General features: G+C 42.4%; 1 protein-coding gene across 1 annotated transcript in view; it reads right to left on the bottom strand.

Moving 5' to 3' along the window:
- Positions 1 to 14,981, bottom strand: part of myot (myotilin) — a 68,730-nt gene that overhangs the window by 36,002 nt on the left and 17,747 nt on the right. Inside the window, exons 4-6 of the mRNA XM_080841023.1 lie at positions 6,119 to 6,172; positions 5,858 to 5,999; positions 5,637 to 5,660 (exon numbers count right to left, since the gene is read on the bottom strand). Coding sequence (XP_080697149.1) covers positions 5,637 to 5,660; positions 5,858 to 5,999; positions 6,119 to 6,172 — 220 coding nt within the window. The remainder of the gene's footprint in view (positions 1 to 5,636; positions 5,661 to 5,857; positions 6,000 to 6,118; positions 6,173 to 14,981) is intronic.

Below are 14,981 nucleotides of genomic sequence, written 5' to 3'. Positions count from 1 at the left end.
TAGGCATTGTACTAGACATTACCTCAATGAAGGTCAGTCTGTCCCTAGCGAGAATAAAAGCCATCCAATCATGTACACGCCGGTTCAAGCGAACACAGGCGGTAACGTCCCTCTGCCATCAAAGGCTGCTGTGGATGATGGCATCAACCGCGGTAGCGCTGCCTTGAGGGCTATTACGCATGAGGCCATGTCAAATATGGTACCTCTCCCTGAAGCTCAGCTCCACTGAGGACAGGTACGTTAAGCTGGTGGTGAACGCCAGATGCATGATAGAGGGTCATCATGTGCATGTAAGAACAGACAACACTTCCGCTATGGCGTATATAAACTGCCAAAGAGGAGTTCGTTCTCAATTACTGTTTCAATGGGCGAACCGCCTACTCCCGTGGACAGGGGTGCATTTCCCCCTGATCAGAGCAGTACACATGCCAGGCCTGCTCAGCTACGGAGCAGACCTGTTATCAAGAGGCAACCCCAGGGCGGCAGACAGGTGCCTGCACCCTCAGGTGCTAGAACTGATATGGCAACGCTTTTACAAAGCAGAGGTGGACCTGTTTGCCAACAGGGAGAACACCTGTTGCCCACTGTTGTTCTCGCTGGGGCTGACAGCCCCCGATTAAGCATAGACGTGCTAAGCAATGGCCGAGCTTACCTCTATATGCGTTTTCCCCCAGAGCTGTGGCGGCTCAGAGTTGTCACCTGAAAGGCATAGGCTCTTAGCCCCAGGTTCATCTGACTCAGTGGTGGCAACGATACAGAGCGCACGGACCGCTTCGACCCGGTCTCTATATACGCTTAAATGACGCAGTTTCGAGAGGTGGTGTGTTGCGCCTGAACATGATCCTATCAACTCTGGCTGGGCGTCATTCTGGAATTTCGCCAGCAGTTATTTGATGGGTGGAAGGCTGCTTCCACTCCCAAGGTTAACCTAGCAGCCATCTTCGCCTGCCACGTAGGTATTTATAATAAACCTCCGAGCTATCATCCACCAGCGTGGCTGGTGTGAGACGTATCAGAGTGCCGGGCAGGCACCCGGTGCCGTCATGGGATTTACTGATTGTGTTACATGCTCTTACAGGGCCTCCATTTGTGCCCCTATAGACAGCGGACATAAAATGTGTTTCGTTGCAAACGATGCTGTTGCTGGCAAAGCGCGTCGGTGACATGCACGCCCTGTCCGTCAGTCCATCGTACCTTCAGTTCTCGATCGCTGGGGACAAGGCAGGGATGAGACCTAATGCTACATACACACCTAAGGTGGTAGCAGCCCCGTTTCGTAATCAGGTGATTGAGTTGGCAGTGTTCTCGCCTCCTCCGTTTGCTTCGGCAGAGGAGGAGCTTTTGAATATGCTGTGTCCGGTGCGCGCTCTCCGTTGTTAGACCGCACCAAGAGGTTCTGACGATCAGAACAGCTGTTTGTGTGCTTCGGGGCACGGGAAAAAAGCAGACCTCTGTCTAAACCGAGCCTCTATCGTTGGATAGTATACCCCCGGCAAGGCTGCGTGCACACTCGACGCGTCGGGTTGTCTTCTTCCTGAGCCTTGTTAAAAGGCGTCTCAGTGGAAGAGATATATGAGGCAGCAAGCTGGAGTTCTCGCCACACTTTCATTAGATTCTATATGTTAGATGTGGCTGAGACCAATTTTTTTGTCAAAATGCGTTCTGCAGCCAAGTGATCTCTGAATCGCCAGAGCCTAGGAATAACTAAATAGTACAGGTGTTCATCAGCTCTTATGTGGTAGAAGGCAGTGAACAGAGCCCTAAACGTTGACAGTTTAGTGTGGTATTAGAAAGTACTCTACAGGATGGCGATCTCCGAATCCCCAGAGCCGGAGGAGAGTTACGAGCTTTATGTGTTTCTCAGCTTCTACGTGGTAGAATGCAGTGAACAAAGACCTAAACGGTGACAGTTTAGTGGTGTATTCAAAATAACTCTAGGCTTACGATCTCCGAATCTCCAGAGCCTGAAGAGAGTTACGAGTTGTATGTGTTTGTCAGCTTCTACGTGGTAGAATACAGTGAACAAAGCCCTAAACGTTGACAGTTTAGTGGTGTATTAAAAATAACTCTGTAGGCTGATGATCTCCGAATCTCCAGAGCCTGCAGAGAGTTACGAATTGTATGTGTTTGTCAGCTTCTATGTGGTAGATCGCAGTGAACAAAGCCCTAAACGTTGACAGTTTAGTGGTGTATTAAAAATAACTCTGTAGGCTGACGATCTCCGAATCTCCAGAACCTGAGGAGAGTGTTATGTGTTCATCGGCCCTACTTGAAGGAGTGCAATAAACAAGATACTAAACGTGAGAAGGTTTAGTAAGATATATGTTCTTTAGCCTCTGCTTGGCTAACGCAATGAACTAATTAATGGGTAATCCTATGATCAGGGAGATCGGTGATCCCCTTGGCATATGTGCACATTGAGAACCTAGTTAGCGTTCACAAGCACGGGTAAGGCCCTATGAACGTTCACCACCAGCTGCTGTATGAACCTCCGTGAGGGCAAAGCATAACTAGAAAATGCATTTCCTGAAGGAAATACCAGTGCATGAAATGCAAAAGTTAAGAAAGGAAGAAGAAAAGAAAGAAGAGTGAAAGAAGGAAAGAAGAAAGGAAAGAAGAGTGGAAGAAGGAAAGAAGAAAGGAGAGAAGAGAGGAAGAAGGAAAGAAGAGTGAAAGAAGGAAAGAATAGTTGAAGAAGAAAAGAAGAAAAGAAAGAAGCGTGAAAGAAGGAAAGAAGAGTGAAAGAAGGAAAGAAGAAAGGAGAGTGAAGAAAGGAAAGAAGAGTGGAAGAGGGAAAGAAGAGTGAACAAGAGAGGCTCTGGATAAAGAGAAAAAGAGAGTGAAAATATTGAAAAAAGGAGATAAAAATGAAGTGAAGAAGAGAGATTGAGTGTGAGAGAAAGTAGACTGAGAGGGATAGAGAGAAAGATGGAGAGATGGAGAGAAAAAAAGTAGAGAATGGAAGGTGTCTTAATGTTCCTAGTTACAGTTAAATTGAGAGGGACAGAGAAGAGGTTCCTTGGATTTGGCGCAGGTGTCAGTGAAGCACAGGTGCAAGCCAGTTTAAAGACCCTATTATGATGTCATAATGGCCCAATGTAAGTCAATGGGAACATTTTGATTCGTTTTTATTTAATATCTTAAAAAGTATAAAGTTTAGAAAAGTAAAAAATACATAGCATAAGTGTCCTTTACAAGACCTACGCGACAAAGTTTGAACGAAGTTTCTAAGTTAAGCGGTTCGAGCTGAATTAATCGCAGAAAAAGGTGAGAAGAATAACTAGAAAGTGCATTTCCTGAAGGAAATACCAGTGCATGAAATGCAAAAGTTAGGAAAGGAAGAAGAAAAGAAAGAAGAGTGAAAGAAGGAAAGAAGAAAGGAAAGAAGAGTGGGAGAAGGAAAGAAGAAAGGAAAGAAGAGTGAAGAAAGGATAGAAGAGAGGATGAAGGAAAGAAGAGTGAAAGAAGGAAAGAAGAGTGAAGAAAGGAAAGAAGAGTGGAAGAAGAAAAGAAACAAGAGTGAAGAAAGGAAAGAAGAGTGAAAGAAGGAAATAATAGTTGAAGAACGAAAGAAGAAAGGAAAGAAGAGTGAAAGAAGGAAAGAAGAAAGGAGAGTGAAGAAAGGAAAGAAAAGTGAAAGAAGGAAAGAAGAGTGGAAGAAGGAAAGAAGAAAGGAAAGAAAAGTGGAAGAAGGAAAGAAGAGTGGAAGAGGAAAAGAGAGTGAAAATATTGAAAAAAGGAGATAAAAATGGAGTGAAGAAGAGAGATTGAGTGTGAGAGAAAGTAGACTGAGAGGGATAGAGAGAAAGATGGAGAGATGGAGAGAAAAAAAAGTAGAGAATGGAAGGTGTCTTAATGTTCCTAGTTACAGTTAAATTGAGAGGGACAGAGAAGAGGTTCCTTTGATTTGGTGCAGCTGTCAGTGAAGCACAGGTGCAAGCCAGTTTAAAGACCCTATTATGATGTCATAATGGCCCAATGTAAGTCAATGGGAAAATTTAGATTAGTTTTTATTTAATATCTTAAAAAGTATAAAGTTTAGAAAAGTGAAAAATACATAGCATAAGCATCCTTTACAAGACCTACGCGACAAAGTTTGAATGAAGTTTCTGCGTTAAGCCGTTCGGGCTGAATTAATCGCAGAAAAAGGTAACAAGAATAAGAAGAAGAAGCCTAGGAATAACAATACAGGGCATTTCATGCACTGTAACTAGAAAATGCATTTCCTGAAGGAAATACCAGTGCATGAAATGCAAAGGTTAAGAAAGGAAGAAGAAAAGAAAGAAGAGTGAAAGAAGGAAAGAAGAAAGGAAAGAAGAGTGAAGAAAGGAGAGAAGAGTGGAAGAAGGAAAGAAGAAAGGAAAGAAGAGTGAAAGAAGGAAAGAAGAAAAGAAAGAAGAGTGAAGAAAGGAAAGAAGAGTGGAAGAAGGAAAGAAGAAAAGAAAGAAGAGTGAAAGAAGGAAAGAAGAGTGGAAGAAGGAAATAAGAAAAGAAAGAAGAGTGAAAGAAGGAAAGAATAAAGGAAAGAAGAGTGTAAGAAGGAAAGAAGAGTGAAGAAAGGAAAGAAAAGTGGAAGAAGGAAAGAAAAATGGAAGAAGAAAATAAGAAAGGAAAGAAGAGTGGAAGAAGGAAAGAAGAGTGAACAAGAGTGGCTCTGGATGAAGAGATAAAGAGAGAGTGAAAATATTGAAAAAAGGAGATAAAAATGGAGTGAAGAAGAGAGATTGAGTGTGAGAGAAAGTTGACTGAGAGAGAAAGATGGAGAGAAAAAAAAATAGAGAATGGATGGTGTCTTAATGTTCCTAGTTACAGTTAAATTGAGAGGGACAGAGAGAGAAGAGGTTCCTTTGATTTGGCACAGGTGTCAGTAAAGCACAGGTGCAAGCCAGTTTAAAGACCCTATTATGATGTCATAATGGCCCAATGTAAGTCAATGGGAGAAATTTATATTCGTTTTTCTTTAATATCTTAAAAAGTATAAAGTTTAGAAAAGTGAAAAATACATAGCATAAGTGTCGTTTACAAGACCTACGCGACAAAGTTTGAATGAAGTTTCTACGTTAAGCGGTTCGGGCTGAATTAATTGCAGAAAAAGGTAACAAGAATGAGAAGAAGAAGAAGAAGAAGAAGAAGAAGAAGAAGCCTAGGAATAACAATACAGGGCATTTCATGCACTGTAATAATAATAAGAAGAAGAAGCCTAGGAATAACAATACAGGGCATTTCATGCACTGTAATAAAGTTGGGGTGATATGGCAATCACTGTATTTACAGGCGCTAATGGTCTCGGTTACTTACCTAACCTCGGTTCCTTAAGCACGGAACAAAGATATAACAATAGTTGCGTGATACAGTGTTTTTCTTCTTTTGGGTGGGTGTTTCGACACTCAGATTTTGATCCAAGGAATAGGGAGACGTGCGCTGCGGTATTTATGGGCTCCGGTGGGGCCAGAGCCAGAGCGCGACGTACGTCTCCCTGCCTATCGGTGTGAATTAATAAGTTCTTCGAACAAGTCCATGACACTAGGTCAAGTCCCTATGACAGTTATATCGTGTTATATCTTTGTTCTGTGCTTAAGGAACCGAGGTTACGTAAGTAACCGAGACGTTATCAGTGTTTTCATTTGGTCACTTACCTGGTACAGAAGTTGAACTCGCTTCTAACAAAGATGAAAAAGAGAAATAAAACATCAAATCAGAAAAAATATGTTTATCATAAAACTAATAAGAAGAGGTAGAAGGTACCTCTGAGGACCTTTATTTGTTTATGTCAAAGTAAAGAAAAAAAACCTATATATTATATATACAACTATATATTACACAAATGATTGTCACATAGTCATTTTCTGTCACCTACTCTTCCTTAGGACGCGAAAGTCAGCAGAGTCCACGATCTGCTCATCCTCTCTGTACCAAAGGACTTGTAGTGGGGGTGTTCCACGAAGACGACATTCCAGAACCGCCAGATGGCCCTTCACTGTACTCATATCATGAAGACCCTAAAAGAAGATTCATTCAAGCTATGAAGAAGGAGCCATTTATGAAAGGCAAAGTGACACCTCTTGCCACCATGTATTTTTCAAAGGGCATGATTCCAACAGTCATCATTGTCCATTACCTTTACAAATGTGGGGGCCACTCCAGTCTGGGGATTGCATGATGGGCTCAAGGTCTGAGGAATGTATAAATTGCACTTAATAGAAGAAAAGAAATAAGACAGTCATACCATTTTAAAAATCACCAATTTCTTATAATAAGATAACATGGAGCCTTAAACCTACCATAAGGAAAACTCCAATGCACACATTATGATGTATGGTAAATATGCCCTTGGGCACTAGATTATTTGCAATATGTTTGTAACCTGCAGACCTCCAGGGAGAGGAGGTGAGGTGTGGAGTAAGGAGACATGAAGGAGACTGCACTATTTCTACTTTATTGAAAATATCACGCCTCCTTTTAATTGGTCAAACTGGTGTAGATGTGGGGTTGATGCATGCATCAGTCATTCCTTATTATGGAACGGGGATTTGGACAGTTTAGTGATTAGTTATTTTGAATACCTGCACCCACCCAACCCTAAACAAAGGCTAAAGAGAATAGCAAAGCAATGATCACTTAATAAACAATACACCATTTTTCATCCCTTTTACATGTACTACTGATTAAATGCATCTGATTAAAACATTAAAACATTTATTATAATGTACAACGTAAACTTGCTAAACTGCAACAAGGTTTCACACAAGCCACCAGTAAATGACTCACATTCTGGGTCAACTGAGCCCTACCATGAGGGGACTTGAGCCACAAGACCACATATTTTGGGGACCCCATATTTTGTTTCAGCTGATGGCACATATCCTGAAGTTGTGTTGTATGTATGCATTCGTTTTTATCTGTCTCATATTCCCTTGGCTGTAGGTCGACAGTCGCTCTCAGGTTTCTTACCAAGCTATACACTAAAAATACTGGATTACTATTTCAACCCAAACCCTGTGTTCAACCCAAACCCTATGTTCAACCCAAACACTGTGTTCAACCCAAACCCTGTGTTCAACCCAAACACTGTGTTCAACCCAAACTGTTATGTGTAGCTCCATATTACCCCAAGGAATGAAGTGTCTCCTACCTCTCAAGACCCCTCCATTCCCAGAGTGTCCCCTACCTCCCAAGACCCCTCCATTCCCAGAGTGTCCCATGCCTCCCAAGACCCCTCCATTCCCAGAGTGGCCCCTACCTCCCAAGACCCCTCCATTCCCAGAGTGGCCCCTACCTCCCAAGACCCCTCCATTCCCAGAGTGTCCCCTACCTCCCAAGACCCCTCCATTCCCAGAGTGTCCCATGCCTCCCAAGACCCCTCCATTCCCAGAGTGTCCCCTACCTCCCAAGACCCCTCCATTCCCAGAGTGTCCCCTACCTCCCAAGATCCCTCCATTCCCAGAGTGGCCCCTACCTCCCAAGCCCCTCCATTTCTAGAGTGCAGGTCTTATTCCAAGAGTATCAGAAAGCACAATAGCAAGTAGAGCGTTTTGCTATCTAGCCCCCCTACTGTAGAAGAATCTTCCTGTCACCATCTGAGAAGCAGACACCCTTTCCATCTTTAAGACTAAAGGTGTTTCTGTCACCATCTGAGAAGCAGACACCCTTTCGATCTTTAAGACTAAAGGTGTTTCTGTCACCATCTGAGAAGCAGACACCCTTTCGATCTTTAAGACTAAAGGTGTTTCTGTCACCATCTGAAATGCAGACACCCTTTCCATCTTTAAGTACTTAGGCCCTGTCCCATTACTAGCACTTCACCCTAGCACTTCACCCTTCCACTTCGTTTGCGCGTTCGCGTGAAGGGGTAGGGTGTCCCAATTCTTTTGGACCGAAGGGGAAGTGTTGTTCAACCCTTCAAATGACCCCTTCAAACGGAGTGTGATCAGAACCGGACTTCGTTTGAAGGGAAAGATTACATTTCCCATGATGCCTTGCGATCACCTTGGTTACCAACGGACTCCAAAAAAATTAAGAAAGATGGCTGCCAGTGCAGAAAAAGAAGTTTACAAATCTATGGATATCTTCGCAAATAACTATTAAAAAATGTGAAACACATCGGGATATTTAGCCGATAATTATGCAGAATAATATTCCTTACAGTTGAGTAGAATATGATTGTTAGAAAAAGATCGCTATTTTCACAAATGAACGTCTGTCTATGCTGCTGAGAGTAGCCCAGTAACGTTAACGTTAGGATCTAAAAAACGCTATTTTATGACATGTGGGTATATATGTTTGCCAAAACCTGAGAACCTGACGTGTGTTGAAATTTGCAAACATAGGAACACTGTTTGCATTGCGTTTTTGGTGAAACGTAGCCTACAGTGGAGCTGGATATGAGTGATCGAGTGGTGTCCCATTTCTCAGGTAAAGATTTAAATCCCTTAACACTTCTCACTCCGTTGTGAATGGGCCCTCCGCAGTGAAGTTCACTTCGATGAAGTGGTAGGGTGAAGGGAAGATGAATGGGACGGGGCCTTACACTAAAGATGTTCCTGTTAAGTGGATCCTATAGTTAGGAATAATGCATCAAGATCCGGCACCTATCACAAAATACTTCCCATACACCATGGCGGTCAACCTGGCCTTCTACCTCCTCTGCACTCTCTTTGTCATATAGTGCTTTGATGTTGAAGCTGTCATATTACTTGTCATTCACTGACCCTAACCTTAAATGCCTAAGTAGACGAGGGTTCGAATCCCAGTTTCCTCCCTTACCCTAATCCGGGTCTGTTTTCCAAGGGAGATATCCCACCCCCAACCCCATCCCATAACCTAACCTGAATTGGTATCTTATTCCTACCCTTACCCTAAGGGGCTACTCCTCCACCCGCACCTTAGCCTGGATGAGATTTATGTTTAGATAATTAGGCACTGTCCCCGCAAACAGGGGACGTTAACAGGACATTCGTAACGTCCCCAATCGTCCCCAATTGGTCCCCGCCACAACGTTCGCTAGAGGACGTTACCAGAACGTTTTTGACGTTCGTAGCAAGTCTACGTTTGGTCCTTCTGTGACGTTCTTAAATCGGACTTTTAGGGAATGTTATAATTTGGTCACTCAGCACACGTCCCCAGGACGTCCTTCAAAAACGTCCCCGTTACCTTTACCTGTGGTCCTCTGCGTGCCGTTCGCATGAGCCTTAAAACAGACTTTTAGGGAACGTTCTTATTTGGTCTCTCAGCATACGTCCCCAGGACGTCCTTCAAAAACGTCCCCGTTACCTTTACCTGTGGTCCACTGCGGGACGTTCGCATGAGCCTGAAACAGACTTGCATGCATGCATTTATCTCAAGTCGGTGAGATTACTGAAACGTACTCTATGCTGGTATATCAAAACAGATGTTAAACAAACTTCACCTTATCCAAAATGCAGCTGCTAGAATAGTCACTAAGACTTCAAAATTCAATCATATCACCCCTGTTCTTAAATCACTTCACTGGCTCCCTGTACAACAAAGAATTGAGTTTAAAATACTCCTTCTTGTCTATAAATCACTAAACGGCCTTGCCCCACCCTATATTTCCAATTTTATTTCTTTTTATGATCCATTGCGTTGCCTAAGGTCCTCCAATAAATGTCTTCTCACGACCCCAAGAATAAACACCAATGCTGCACACGGTGCCTTCAGTTACTGTGCCCCAACCCTCTGGAATAGCCTACCTCTGGAGTTAAGGTCATCGCACTCAGTGCTCTCTTTTAAAAAGGGAATTTTCTTCAGCCTATTCATGACCTGTATGTGTTGATGTCTTCATGTTCATGTTCATTGTGTTGTCTCTGTTCAACGAAATGAATTCGCAATTGAAATTGAATTGCAACTTTCATTCATTCAATCATTCTGTGCATCAAAATCTGGGTTTTTTCCCAGCAAGGCTGTATTTCTTTCAAATAAACACAACAATGATCGCAATGATGAACAAACATTAATTTAAAAAACTAAAACACTGAGAAAATGTCACTTCTACACTGAATTCCGCTACGGTCACGCCCCCCTATACAGTTCCGCTACAGCCTGTCACATTTATTCGCTCATCTTCCCAATCGCCTGCAAATAATGTTTTTTTAGTCTTCTGTTCTGTTGATGGCTGGCAAACAACAATCTTAGAAGGTTTGGGTCACTTGCAGCACATATTATTCACTAATTTTAAGCCATCAATCTGACTCAGGGTGAACAAAATGAGCAGAAATGGAATAAAACGGAATTCACCAAAATGTGTAAAGAACTTTTTTTTTGGCAGTTACAAACATGAAAAAAAAACAGGGGGGTACGTAGCTTGAGATTGAATGTCTGAAGGGGTACGGGACTGTAAAAGTTTGGGAACCACTAGCCTACTCTAACTAGAAAATTATTTAAACTAGCTCATTCAAACTTCCTTGGCTTAAATATCATTACTTGAAGAATATGAACTTCCAAGGGTGTGGCTTGGATATATCATAGTTTTCGGGGTGCTTGAATTTGCGCAAAAAATGTACTCTACGTTCTGTTGCAGCATATATGACGACCTGTGGAAAGCTCAATGTTAAAGCTAGAGACTTGATATTATACACAGACCTTCCTATGTATGTATATTGTATTGGAATCATGCAGAAATTACATTACAGTTTGTATCCATTGCTTTGGGCAATTTCACAAAACCGAAATTACATTCTCAAAGCTCTTAGTGCATTTGGCAAAATAGCCTATATGGTTCAGCACAACTACATAGATCACCTTCAAAAGGTCATATCTCACCCAAAACAGTTTACCGTAAATCCTCCAATTGTGGCCGGGATTCAATTAGAAGCCGGGCTTCAGATAGTAGCCGGGGTCGTGGTCCATACGGACAAATAAAGGCCGGGCCCCGAATACAAGCCGGGGGTAAAATAAAGTAGCCTATTACTGTAGCCTACCAGCATCAGTCCTTCGGCTCAATGTAGGCATCACAATTTAATTGAATGCATTTCACAAATAGATGTTCTCCTCATGTTTAATATTATAATATGTAATATTGTTGGCTTATTTCATGGGCTGTTTGCAATAAAAAAAGAAATTTCCCCACGTAGGACTACTAGGCGAATGTTTAGCCTAAATGCACGTATCGTATAGCCTACTGTTGTTTATCTGTAACGTTTGAGTTGGCTAGGTTACTTTTTCCAGAAGAGATCATAAAACAGTTGTAGACTTACGTAACTTTGATATTAAATTCAAAGAGATGGTGTATGCTGATTGATTGCTGAAGAACATTCGGGAGAAAAAGCAGCGAAGAAGTTTGACATTGACCCGAGACGAATGCGATAGGCTAAGACTAGCAGGTGGAGGTAGAAAGAAAGTTAGGCTGGATATCAAACCAGGTCGTTGAATACATTTTTTCAGTCCGCGATAAGCATAATAGAGTGTCTAGAAAAATGATTAAAATCAAGGCTTTGGGAATCTTTTTCTCCGTGACTGACAGTGGAGACCATAACTCCGATGTTTATTTTTTACGTTGACACACCGCACCTAAAGCGCTACGCGATGTGCAGGAAGTGTTGAACGCATATGCAATGAATTAGATTAGCCTACTGCAATTATGCCCATTATTTAAATAATACAATTCTATAACAGAAGATAAGTAAGAAATAAAGGCCTGCCCCTAATACAAGCCTGCCCCAAATAAAGGCCGGAGCGCTGTGCAGCCTAAGTAAATAAAAGCCCCGGCCACAATTGGAGGATTTACGGTAGTCAAGCTACAAAACCAAATAATTTTCTCATAAAAATAGTCAGTGCCCCCAAAATGAAAAGTTCCTTCCCGAAAAGAAAAGGACATTCTCCAAGCTTTAAATATATTTGCCAAAATAACCTAGATGGTTTATCAAAACACTATGGCACACTTGCAAAAGGTCATATAAAACAGACAACTCATCAATTAAAACTAATTGCTTTTCTCATACTAATAGTCAGTGCCCCCAAAATGAAAAGTCCCTTTGGCATTGTTTAAGCACTGCAGGTCAAAACGTTTAGAGGTTTTGCCAGTATGGCAATGGACCATAGAAATATCCCTCAAGTGCACATTTCAATCTTGGCTCAGTCCTTTGACACTGAATGTTTACTGCAGTAGATGTTTGCTTTCCAGAATACTTTGTGTGTCAAACAGAAAAAAGAATAATTGAAGCGTAGCCTACAAGGTAGCACTCATACTGCACTCATACTGCCATGGAAATTGTTACAGTTATTGCCATACATCGTGGTTACAGTAACAGAAAATGCGTACAGCACAATATACTGTCATACAATAAGCACATCAAAACTGAAATGATGTATAGCCTACACTAACAACACAACCTGGAGCTTCTGGGTATGGGCCAAGACTGGGAATGTGGGAGACTACACTATTTTCTAAAATGGCATCACACATGGTGATGTTGCCCCCGCGATGGGACATCCACCGTTGCTCCTCTTTTTCTTCCTCCTCTTCCTCTAACAGGCAGTTGCCCTTGGTTGTTTCCCTGGCCAGGTGCTTCCATGTTCATAAATTGTACTGAACTTGGTCAAGCTCTAGATATTTGATGGAAGCATTTATACTCCTGGATAGGACCTGTCAGCTAACTAAACTTACTGTGTGATTGGTGATCGGATGTGTGAATCTCCCCCTTGATTAGTAAAGTTCTAGTTGCACTTGAAAATTACTGTAAGCTGATGATCCAAGAGATCCATATTACCGGATATACCATGATGTTTTTCATGGTATTATGTGCCTGAAAGATTTTGACAGTAGAGTGAACTATTCTGCAGGTGATGTACTCATGGAAATTATGCCAACATGTTTTGCAGAAAACAACCACTTGACTGAGAAGCAACAGTCAGTTTAGACCAGCAAGATGTATTCAATTGGTAATTGGGCTAACTGAAGGCAATTGTACCTAACCATTTGCACAGATGTGCTAAATCATTTGAAATGTGTGCAAACTGAAGGCAATTGTACTTGTCATTTGCAAGGAGTTTCTAAAACAATTATAATTTGATTAAAGGAATGAGAAATGCCAATCTGTTGTGAACCTGTGCCCAGTGGTTTGGAGGTGTTGTTTTGAGAATGTAATTTCTGTTTCGTGAAATTGCCCAAAGCAATGGATAAAAACTGTAATAGCACAGATCAGTAGAGAAGCATTAATATTTATTTTATTTCATCATTATTAGTTTGGCTAGTTATTCTGCCACCCTAATTAAAAAAGGAATCATTACGGAAAACCCTCAATGCGTACTAGTGACTAAGGCCCAATCCCATTTCTAATCTCTACCCCTACCCTTACCCCTACCCCTTTGCCTTCGCTTTTTCAAACGGAGGGGTAGCCGAAGGGGTTGAAACGCTAGCCCTTCGAATTGGGATAGCCCTTCAACAATTACGTACGTCATCAGTACGAAGCGTCGGCTGTTACGTAACCGGAGAGCGACAGCTGTCACTCACCAGACATAAACAAACATGGCGCCTGCAGCTGTTATTTACACAATGCAACATTTCATCAAACAAGTTTTAAAATCATGAATTACAAAGAAAATACTTTCATTTGTGTGATGCTTTCCCTGCTGTTTCCGACATTTTTAAATGGACTCCCGCGATGTTTCTTCTTTAATGATCACGGGTTCGCAATGCATTGAGGGAAATCAGTCTACCCCTCCGTTTGAAGTGTGCCCTCGGAGAAAGCGCTTCCCCTTCCCCTACCCCTCTGTCTTAACGTGAATTGGGACAACCCTACCCCTCCACATGAACGCGCAAAACGGAGGGGAAGGGGAAAGACGAAGGGGTAGGGGGAGAAATGGGATTCAGCCTAAGATCGCTACAATATGCTTTTCCTCCAACCCTCGGAAAAAATGACTACGTCTCACACTGTGATAAACGTGTTAAAGTGACAAAATAGTAATCAGACAGTGGTAGCACAGTAGGTAGAGGAGTGGTTTAGTAATAGGAAGGTTGCCGGTTCAAGTCTCGCAATCAAGTTTGTAAGTGCGTGTGTGTGTGTGTGTCTATGTATATCATGTGAAATCTGCTATACGATTGTAGCCTGTGCACCAGGTTAAGACTAGGTTCCCCTAGGTTCCCCTAGGTTCTCTCTCTGTCTCTCGCTCTCTCCCTTCTGTTCGCTCTCCCCAGTACAAGCACGTCATTAATTGGGGGGTGGAGTGGGCACCTAGTTGGCCACCTACCTGACGGGAGGTAGGCGTATATATTTAGGCACCTGGGGTCCTTACACAGGTCTGTTACTGTTGCTGGCACACGGGTGAGGAAGCTAGGCGTGGGCACGCTCTTGAAGTGCGGAGGTATGTCAAAGCGGCTGCTTTCTTGTTTCTTATTTTCACTGACGGTTAGCATGCTAAGCGATGTTTGTTTTAATAGTGCGTGTGTGACTCAAAGCAGAAGCTGACTGCACCAGGCTGTACCTGGGTTTGAGACCGTTTGCGGTTCAAAGGTACGATAATGACTAATTAAATGTAACTGTTGTAGTACACTGTTTTTTTAACTAAAGTATTGTAAACATGTGTATTTATTCTCCACCAGCACCCACTGGGTATTGTGGCTTGTGTGGTGCGTGGTGTATCCGCTACCAGCGATTTGTATTTACAGCAGGAGCGGCAGGTATGTCTTTGAGTGTTCTTTCTCTTTGTCGGCTTGACGAACGTGCAATGGATACGAGCGCATTGGTGCTATTTCCCCGTTAGCCTGATGGCGGTTTATTGACGTAATGTGTATTTACTCTGTAATGTGTTGTGTGTGAGTGAATCATATGGACAATGGAGTGTGACTACCTGTTTTAATTGTCTGTTATTGTTATATTGCGTATTTACCCTGTAATGTGTGGTGAGGCAATCATGGACAAGGGAATGTGACTACCTGTGTTAATTGTCTGTTTATGTTTTCAGACAGTGATCAACCAGCGTTGCTAGGGTTGCTGTTCTCTACATGTGTGTGATTGTTGTGTGGT

This window comes from Sprattus sprattus (genome assembly GCF_963457725.1).
Source record: "Sprattus sprattus genome assembly, chromosome: 6".
Taxonomy (NCBI): domain Eukaryota; kingdom Metazoa; phylum Chordata; class Actinopteri; order Clupeiformes; family Clupeidae; genus Sprattus; species Sprattus sprattus.
This window is presented reverse-complemented; position numbering and strand designations above follow the sequence as displayed.